This window comes from Mytilus trossulus, unplaced genomic scaffold (assembly GCF_036588685.1).
Source record: "Mytilus trossulus isolate FHL-02 unplaced genomic scaffold, PNRI_Mtr1.1.1.hap1 h1tg000085l___fragment_1__unscaffolded, whole genome shotgun sequence".
Lineage (NCBI taxonomy): Eukaryota > Metazoa > Mollusca > Bivalvia > Mytilida > Mytilidae > Mytilus > Mytilus trossulus.
The window spans coordinates 136,038-146,525 of record NW_026963295.1 but is presented as its reverse complement, the minus strand read 5'-3'; the positions used below and the strand labels follow the sequence as shown (position 1 = coordinate 146,525).

The 10,488-nt window shown below is 30.4% G+C and overlaps 1 protein-coding gene across 1 annotated transcript; it reads right to left on the bottom strand.

Moving 5' to 3' along the window:
• Nucleotides 1-884: 884 nt before the first annotated feature.
• LOC134699816 (CD166 antigen homolog) lies at nt 885-5,601 on the bottom strand. Its single transcript, XM_063561230.1, has 5 exons — nt 5,497-5,601; nt 3,150-3,455; nt 2,305-2,622; nt 1,552-1,803; nt 885-904 (listed from the first exon to the last, which is right to left on the bottom strand). Exons 1-5 carry the CDS (start codon nt 5,561-5,563, stop codon nt 885-887), a joined length of 963 nt encoding a protein of 320 aa, XP_063417300.1. The 5' UTR covers nt 5,564-5,601.
• Between the last annotated feature and the right edge of the window lie 4,887 nt (nt 5,602-10,488).

Sequence of the window (10,488 nt, the reverse complement as noted above, 5' to 3'; positions counted from 1 at the left end):
TGTAAATATTTTCTGAAAGTGCAAAGACAAACAAAAATTCAATTTTAATATTTCTTGTCTGTATTTCTTCTGCTAAAGTATATGATAAAAAGATAATTACATATCATTTTTCATATCATACCCTTTATCGGCCCTCGTTCATGATATCAGCCCTCGAGCCTCCGGCTCTTGGGCTGATATTACAACCTTGGGCCGATAAAGGGTAAACGTCACGGAAATTAACGGAAAGGCATGTGATTACATTCCGGAAGCAGTCAATAATGGTACCTTTATCTGCCCGCTATGGAAATTCTTAAGAATCTGGTCAATAAACCTAGTAATCCTTTCATAGCCTTTTGATATTTTTTATGTTATTGAACTGTAAAATTTTAGAAAAATTTTATACAAGTATATGATAATCTATACTTATCGTATTGATGAGTACACAACTACATAATACTCGGCGTTAACATTTTATCGATTGAATTTTCGTCTTATTGCCTACAACCTTTCAAGACTGGAAAAGAATAGAAAATTGTTTATCTTTAACTCTAATTGACAACACAAATTAAACCTTAGATGCAAAAACTTTCTTGTAGACAGTAGGTTCCTTTGAAAAAAAATTGACAAAAGATAAAGGAAGACCATTAAATTGTAGTTAATTTAAGTGAAATGTTCGTTTGCAATTTCGTTTTAAATGGAGCAAAGAATTCAGTTCAGTACTATTGGATGCAATTATGTAACTGTCCTCCAAACCCTCGAAAAAGATATATATTCCGTTTACTTGAGAAATAAAGATCAGTGCTTTTCTTGCTAAAATTGAAACGGATCTTTTTTTTATTTTTATAATTACGATTTGTCCTTCACTACTATTACTTCCTTCGAATTTGTAATGTTGTAAGTGATTAGACTTTTTTCATATCACCTACAGAATAAGAATTTTCAAAATAACTTTGTTTCTGTTTCTGGTCAAACAAATTTGCGTCGAATGAAATGAACTTTTTTCTCGGATTCTTTTAACAAAGCATTGTTGAACTGTTATGAAAGTTAGCATAACACCTTTTGAAGTTGAAAAAACCCATTTGATTATACATTCAAATAAACACTGTATCCGCTGCACACATTTAAAATTGTAGGCTTTTTTACATGAGTATTGCCATGATTACTAATCTAAGCATATCACAGAGAAAGTTGAGAAAATTAGTGATAACGTATTTGTAAATAAAATGGAAGACGAACAAACAACCAAGGTCGCAACACACGAACAAAATGACAACATAAACTATAGCATAAATCTAGAGAATTTTAGGTAAGTCGGAATTATAGGAAGATTCAGCAGCTTTGTTGACAACCTTCATGTTCAAAATAGTTACAACAAAACAGTGATGACTTTCATTCTGTAATTTAACAATCGACAAAATGGCAACGAACTGTTAAAGAATTGATGTATACTGACGCAACTCAGGCATTAACTGAAATTCGTATTATACCTGAATACATGTAAGTTTTTTTCAGTCGTAGTGTTGTGTTTTATCATGAACATAAGAAAATATGTAAGATTGTTATACTTACAAAGTACTGATATGTTGATTTTGTGTGAACTGTCACCAAGATCATTATATCCAGAACATGTGTATTCCCCAGCTTGTGATCGATCTATTTTTGTTATATTATAAACAGAAACAATTGCAACCACATGGTCATACTTTTGCCATGTGTATTTCTGTACTTCAGGATTAGCATCAGCATTACATTGCATTGAGATATCCGAGCCTTCTGTCACCTCATTAGAGGGATACAATTCAGCTACAATAGCAGGTTTATCTTTAAAAAAAAGAAAGGATACTAGTATGAATTTGAAATGATGTAATAGTTTAACAAAATGTACTTTATTCGAACTGAAAGTGTATAGTAAAAAATGTTTGACAAATAATTTTACTGTTGTAACAAACGTTCAAATAACTACATAAATATATTGCCATATGTTGAACCCTGAGACACCAAAGAACACACCAATATACCTTGTATGTTTTGCATGAGAATGGCAAGTAACATGATAACAATTACATGCAATATACCACGTGAATATTGTACATTTACACCCTTCCTCTGCCAAGTTTATTGTATAACATGCGTTAAAGTGATTGACTTAACTTATTTAATAGTACACATCATTTTCCTTTTCAATGATAATATGTTTGCTAATTATGAAAATCTTACGAAATCATATAGTCATTGACTCCGTTAAAAAAAATTATAATGAATATATATTTAGGTTGCCTACTTTTTAACACTTTAAACAATACACATGATACGTTTACGTACAATACACATTAATGTTCACTGTTTTGGAGAGTGGTTCCTTGGTAATTGAACTTTCTGCTGAGCATGTGAATTTATCCTGCTGGTGTTCCCTGGAGAGTACAAATGAATACTGAAGGATTGATATTTCTGAAACGTTATCTTTTGAAAATAATAATGACACATTTTGGTTCTGAATGTTGATGCCGTTCCGCGTCCATTGTAATATTTCAACAGGATTTCCCCTTCTGACTGAACAAGTTAAAATTAACTCAGTGTGTTCAATACCAAATAGTTGGTGTGCGTTTGACATATTGATTATAGTCAGATCTGTAGGCAATCCTGAAAAAAATGAAACATGATTTTATTGTAAAAAATGTTGTGTTGTCTTAGTATTGACCTTTTTTTATCGTGGGTATTTTTGTTGTATTTCTTAGTTAAGTATTGTAATCTGACACAGTTTATGTTTTATGTGTTTGTTTTAATTATCCTGATTAATGAACAGCGCCTTAAGGTAATCTGAATTAATTTTGTTATTATTTTTGCAAGAACATTAATTCAAAATGTATGCTATTCTTACTTTCAATTAATTCTGATATTTGTATTATCAATGCAGAAAATGTTGTTAATATGAAAAAAAATCTTTGAATAAAACAATATTACTTTACAAAAATATTCCAACCCACGTAAAATAAAGTTTTTTACTGACTTCAAAATTCCATTTTTTGAAAATATTAAGTTTCGCAGCAGGAATGAGAAACTTGTGGATTCTGTAAATTTACAAACTAGGTTATTTTCCTTGTTTTATAACACATTTGTTAGAGGTTGAAATAAGCAAAGCAGTCTAAACATTTGTAATAATATCTTACTTTCTATTTTTAATTCTGTATCATATTCACGAGGAGATCCATTTACAATAACACTACACCTGTATAGCCCTTCGTCTTCAATTGTAATATTAACAATTTGTAGATTGAATTCTCCCTCTGAATGATTTCCGGTAATTTCTAATCGATCACTTTTCCTTAGATCATTATTTATTTGTTTACCATCAGTATATGGAATAAGATTAGGTGGTCCGAGCCACGTCAATGAAGAATCATCTGCACTCCTAGGACAATACAGTATTGTTTCATCTCCGATTCGACGATGAACTTGATCTGTCTGATTGTTTCCTGAAAGCAAAACGATCTGAAAATTAAACCATCGCGGTAGGTATTCCTCGTCACTTGAGACATAGGCAATGTCAACTTATTTTCTAATATTTATCATACTCCAGCTTTGAAAAAATAGGAGTATATTGTTTTACCTCTTTTAGAACTACATTATAAGGAATTCCGAAAAATGGTTTCGGGGCTTATATAAGTCAGCTTTATTGGGTGATGCGTCGTCAGATTTAGCATTCAACAACTTTCTGCTTACCGAACACTTACATATTTTTACACTATTAAAATTATCCAGTTGCAGAGAGGTATCACCAGTGAGCAGACGCTCGCAGTTTTACTTGTTTTCCCTCATATGAATCTTATATAAGCTCAGACAAAAACATCAAAAATGCAATGCTTTTGTATATTAAGAACATTATCAACGGAATCGAGTCACACAAGTGCGTTGTTGCAATTAATATAGCTCACAATATGTAAAGACTATGTATCATTTAAAGTTTTTTAACAAGTCCCTGTCTATTGCATTAAGACAGAGAGTTGGACGCCTTGTGTTTGTTTTTTATAAATTTGATGACAGTAGTTTAACAATGTTCATTTTGCACAATTCAACAAAGGAACGAGACCAAACGTGTTTACAGAATAAGCCTTTTTGGATTTGATACATCATCCGAAATCCGAACCCCACATTCATTAAAAAAGTACAATCGGAATAGGGTACAGCTAAGATTAGACGAAGGATATCTTACGATCAGAAAAATGTGAAATTGACAACTGAATAGTTAAAATCATTACGTGTGTCATCTGTAGGCGATAACTGCATTTTATTCTAGGATTCGATGGCATCCATTGGTGACTTTTGGAACACAATGGAACACAAATGAGGTTTATTTGCGACGCGTTAGCATAAACATTAGTATTTACAGTCGTCCATCGGTGTCAATATTGAGTGGACTATCATGATTCGGTAGCATTTCTCGAGAAGCATACTACGCCCTTATCGCAATATCGGCTCAGTGTTGAAGCATTGGTCAATTAAACTCAACAAAAAGATGTTGTGCACAGCATTATGATGTCTTTTGATAGAAAAATGTTGCGGTGAAAACTTTACAAACTTACATTTTCACATGTTTAAGCAATCGGCCATGAAAGGCTCTTCACACTTGAAAAAGTCAATGATTTTTATTTGTTTTTAATCGTTAAGCGCTACATTTAATTGAAAGTAATTAGCAAAAATAATGGGAAAATCCATGTACAATCCTCTTTTTGAAAAATGAAACTATGCATGTATTGTGTAATGATTTATATATTTATCAATTGAGAATTGAGGTAAAGGTATGTTGTTTTTTCTTCTTGTTACTTTCGGTTATTATTAAAATTGGTTTCAATATGATTCGTTCAAATATATTTTTATTCGATGTGATGAATGAATGTAATATTCTAATTTCTTTTTTAAAGTTTAATTGTTTCGAAGTCCTTGAAAGAAAGATTATCATTTTAATACATAAGACAAATGCAATGACAAGTTCCGTGAGTAAAATACATGTAACAGTTTGTTATTTAGCTTTACGAACTTAATTGACATACGTGCTAGCATATATCTTTACATATTTTAAAAGGAGGGAGTTGTCCGAACTTACTCTGTGTATTGTGGGGGAACTGTTGTTCGTTTGTTTGTTATTGCAATCTTGGATATATTTACTATCGTGTTCTCTTCTTTTTGGTTGTTGTTGTTTCCTTTGTTATCTTTTCTTTACATTGCATAAAATATAGGTATAGTCGGTTTCAATTTGATTCGTTCAAATATATTTTCATCCAATGTTATGAATGATTGAACAAATCTGTTTTTTTTAAACAAATAGTATTGTTCTGGTTCTGTGTCTAATTCCATGGAAAACTGATAATCATTTGAATGTATAAGACAAATACAAAGACAAATGCCGAAGTGTATATGTGTGTAGCATTTCATAATTTAGCTTCACGAACTTAATTGACATACATGCTAGTATATATCTTTATATATTTTTAAAAGGTGGGAGTTGCCAGAACTTACCTTCAGTAACAAATTGTGCATATCCTGCAGATATAATAACGGAAAATGTGAATATTATTACAGGCATTGTGAAATGCAACACACATTAACTACGGGGAAATCAAATATGCAAACATTTAATTTAAGTCAGTACTTAATCATGTTAATATTTATTTTTAATTCTAATCACAGCACTATGAACCATTTCCTATGAAGTTATTGTTTTAAAACAAACGCTTAAAGTTTCAAGTGTTATTAAACAAATATTTCCTCAAAAAGAGGTGAATATTATATGGTATGGAAGAGACCATCATCTATTTCAAGATCCATTATTATATTGATTTTTGTGCCTGCAGATGTTGTATTAGAAAATATAAAAAAAACACGCCATTTACATCATATAAAAAACCTTAGATACAATTATGCACCGAAATAACAGATGTATAGTTAATAAACGTAGCATATATAATCGTTCTATAACTGACAATATCCATTATTTAACGGTATCTTCGTATGAATCACAACCCTTAGTAAATTCATATGATAAGTCACTCTTGACTTGATGTTGGACATTAATCCAATGATTATATATGTTAGCGGCAATAAGTGAAATTAGGCATTAATCTTAAATCTTAGGCAATAAGATAACGCCTAGGCAGTACATAAGTAAGTCTATTGCCTAAATATTGTTAGGCATTAGTCTTAAATCCTGAAAATTGTGTGCAGGTATTAAGCTTAATGCCTAAAATAAAAATGCAAGACATTTATTCATTTAAATAAAAATACATTCGATTCATAACAACATTATAAGAACTTAATTTTAAAATGTCATCTACCGGAAACAAAATCACTTTTAAAATATGTAATTTAGATCAAAACTCATCAATTTATATTTGAGAAAATATGAAAACTAAATAGAAATTTGTGTTATCACAAGTTGTAGAACTGTTAACAAAGAAAGCTTACTTATCCAATTAGAAGAAAAGAAAAATGGTGTAAGCAAATGATCATATCTACATTTTGTCTACTTTTGATAAAAAATAGTATGAGGTAAAAATATACACCTCTGAGGGGCCAAACATTTGTAGAATTATTTTTTTCTTAACCGGATTTTGAGGTTTATTTAACTGTGGACAATAATTAGTGAAGAAGAAGTGGACCAATTTGAAAAAAATTAACTTAAGAAAAATAAAGGTTGGTGTTAATATAAATAAATTTTATCATATTTGGAGGCTTTTTCGTGTCAAATTGCCCATGCTGTCAATAAGTTTTATATATTAGTGGATTTTTTTCTGTTTTAGTTCACAATGCATATAGTTTCAACATTTTCGTTTGAAATGATTGCAAATTACATATCTAGGAATGGTGACATGGGATGTATATTTGTTCATTTTTTCTGGTAAAATCATTTTTTGTACCCCGCACCCGTTTTCTAAATATTTTGGCTAAAAATATTGACTCGATTGATAATAAGATTTGAAAATTTATAACTTAAAAACGTCTTATTTTAAATACATTTTTTTTACTGAATGAAGTTTGATTATAACATTTTTTTTTAAATTATTGATATTTACCACTAGTATTACATGTCTTGGAAATAATTCCAGAACGAGATTTTAACGAGAGCGAAACGTCAGAAAAATACAACCTTAATTCTGTTTTTTAACTACTAAAATTGCTAAATTAAATTGAAAAACTGTCAAATGATGGAATAGTTACACATATAATATTAGGAGTAAAATTAAAAAACCGCTTAATATGAAGAATAAATCACTAGATATGAAAAAGAAAAAATCCAGAGTTCACGTATTGCCTAAAACTTTGTTCGGCATTAGGAGGAATAATCATCATCAGATTTCAGGTAATAAGCTTAATGCCTGAAAATTTCAGGCAATAACGTAATGTCTAGGCGTTAGCTTATTGCCTAGGATTTAAGCTTAATGCATAATTTCACGTATTGCCGCTAACATATATACCACTTCAAAGTCTTGCAAACCGTTAGTTTATCTCTTACGTTAATTTGGTTGCCGTCTAATAATCATAAACTCTCAATCTTCTATTCATTTTACCAATTTGGTGAGTGACAAGAAAACCTTCTATAACCACATACAAGGTGTTGATGATTTTTGAAATGGGTTGGCGGTTTGAAGTCTTGATAAAGCGAGCAGTTTTATATTTTATTCATTTTGCCAAATTCGTGAGTGACATAGAAAAAAACTTTTTGAACCACATACAAGGTATTGGATATTGTTGTCACAGGGTAGCGGTGTCAACCGGTGCTAAAGCGATCAGGGAAGTATCGAAATTTCTTTTTTGAGAAATGTAAGCACCAAATAATGTATTGCACGGAAGCAACCGAACTTTGTAAACGCCCACATTATGCAAATCGTTACGAAAATTAAATACGTATGTTTAATTTTACCTTTACATATTATTCTGATAGGAAGTCATCAATCAGAGCTGATATTTCACATTATTGTTGTACTTGGCAATACATGTCAGGCTTCAAATATGAGGGAATTAGATATCTCAGAAAAAACAATAGATATATATACATGTTTTATGGATGTCATAATGTAAGAAGCTTATCAACTGCTGTACCAAAAAATGCATGTGATGATAATCTGCAAATTCAATATACTGTTAAATGTCGTGTTTCCATCATGCATGTTTCCAAATAAAATTCAACTATCCCTTGTTTTATATTAGTGTTTCCGTGTAAAGATAAAAAGGATAAATTACAAAAAATGCATAACATAATTTCATTGAAAATTAAACTTGATACTTTCCTTTTAAAATCACTTCTTCCAATTTATGTATATGTCCTATCAACATCCTACACAATTCATTTCTTTCTTTGTTTCTTATTATTGTTTCCGTGGGAAAAAAAAGAATAATAAACAAATAATGCATAACACAATTTCATTGAAAATTAAAGTTGATCCTTTTCTTTCAGAACCTCTTTTACTATATTAAGTTGATGTCTTCTCCCCATCCTGCAAAATTTGAATGGAATTGCAAATGTAATATCTTTTACAACTTTCACAGAGAGAAAACGCATTAGTATTGATTTTAACTTAATTACAAAATCATTAAATGCATTATATGTATCTGCTTTAACAAGTTATGTAATGCGAAAATAAATTGTTTGTTTTTGGTTTTTTTTGCCAGTGATTAATATGCTCTTTTTCAACTATTGTTCACCTAATTGTCGTTATGGAAGGGTTTCAGCGCTCATAATCATGTTTAACCACGAAATATACCCAGGTACGGTGCTAGTTATGTGTATGAACTTCAGCAGTAATTATGTTTGAAAAATCTCCATTAATAATCCATCAAATTTACCAACCTTATCATTGTGTATGCCAAACTCGCGTTTCGTCTATACAAGATTTGCAGAGGAACCCGAAATACTTTGCCTTATTCGAAGAGAAAGGAAATATGATTTGGTTTTACATTTGTATGTGGTTTGTTTGCTGCCCCATTGCATATGCCTTCCATTATATTCAATCATTGTTATGCAAATCAGATCATACATTACATGGAACTAATAGGTTAACCTCCAGATTAGTTGAGAAATGTTAATGCCATACAGATAGGCAGTGATAATATTTCTGTTTAGAAAAGTAAAGTAGACAATAAGAATTCTGAAATAGTATGTATGTAACGGATCCGGTTACAAGTTTTTTTTATCTGTGTCAATATCGTGAATTGGAAATAAATATAATGCAGGCCCTTATATAAGTGGTGCAGTAGCATGTAAGACTCTATGAGATATATGAAACCCTGACTTTCTGTTAATTATTTTATTTGACAGAAAATGAGAAATTATAGCTTTACACAATTTATTAGTAGTTACAGTGATTTTCATACCGAAATTCATAGAACATGAAATTATTTGTTTTTTTCATCATCACTAACATTATATTTCTACAGTTTGTCTAACTTTTCAATCCTTGTTCTGTGTTTTTTTTTAATTCGAAAACTGATAGTTCTACTGGGTTATTTGCACCCTCATCTTGTTGGAGGGATCAAAACAGTGATAAAAAACTTGAGAATGAAATACTAGATAATATATACTTGTATTTGTTGGTATTAACCTAACATATGGCGATAAAAATACAAAAGAAATACGAAAACCTATTTGAGCATCTTTTAAAACGAATATAGAAAAGTAAAAAGAATAATTATATTACGGTTTGAGAAGCATTTCCTCTTACGCAAGGAGAGTGTATTTACATTTTAGGAATGACTGTAATATATTTTTTGTATACGAAGAAATAACTAAACAAAAATGTGGTTCACACTGAATAATCCGCGTGGCGCGTTATTTCAAATTGTGCAACACATTTTTATGTTATTCAAGTAGACAGACACACTTTTACAATCAGTCCTTATTCATATATATATTTACTCTGACCCTTTGACAAACATATCAAAATTTCCAAACACTTGAACCAGACATATTATCGGGGTAAAAACTTACTTTGCTAATACTAACAATGACCACTGCCCTTTCCTCGATCTTGATATCTATATCACTTACGGAAAGCTTAATACTAAAATTTACGATAAAAGAGATGATTTTTCATTTCCTATCGTTAATTATCCATTTTTAGATAGTGAGGTTTCCTTGTCACCATCTTACGGTGTTTATATATCTCAACTTGTACGATTCGCTCGTGTATGTAACAATGTTTTAGATTTTAACGAGAGAACTTTATGTATTACTGAAAAATTATTACACCAGGGTTTTCGATATCACAAACTAGTCAAAACATATACTAAATTTTATCATTGGAATAAGGACATCTTTCGTAAATATAGCTGAACATGCAGACTTCTTATACGTTCAGGTAATTCACATCTAATTTTTAATGAAAATATTCTTTATAAAGCACAAAAATGTCAGTATTCATCTCAGAAACTAACAAAACCTTTGAATAGATTTATTAAGAAGGGATACAGTTACAATACTGTTGTCGGGTCATTTAAGATTGCATATTTTGGCGT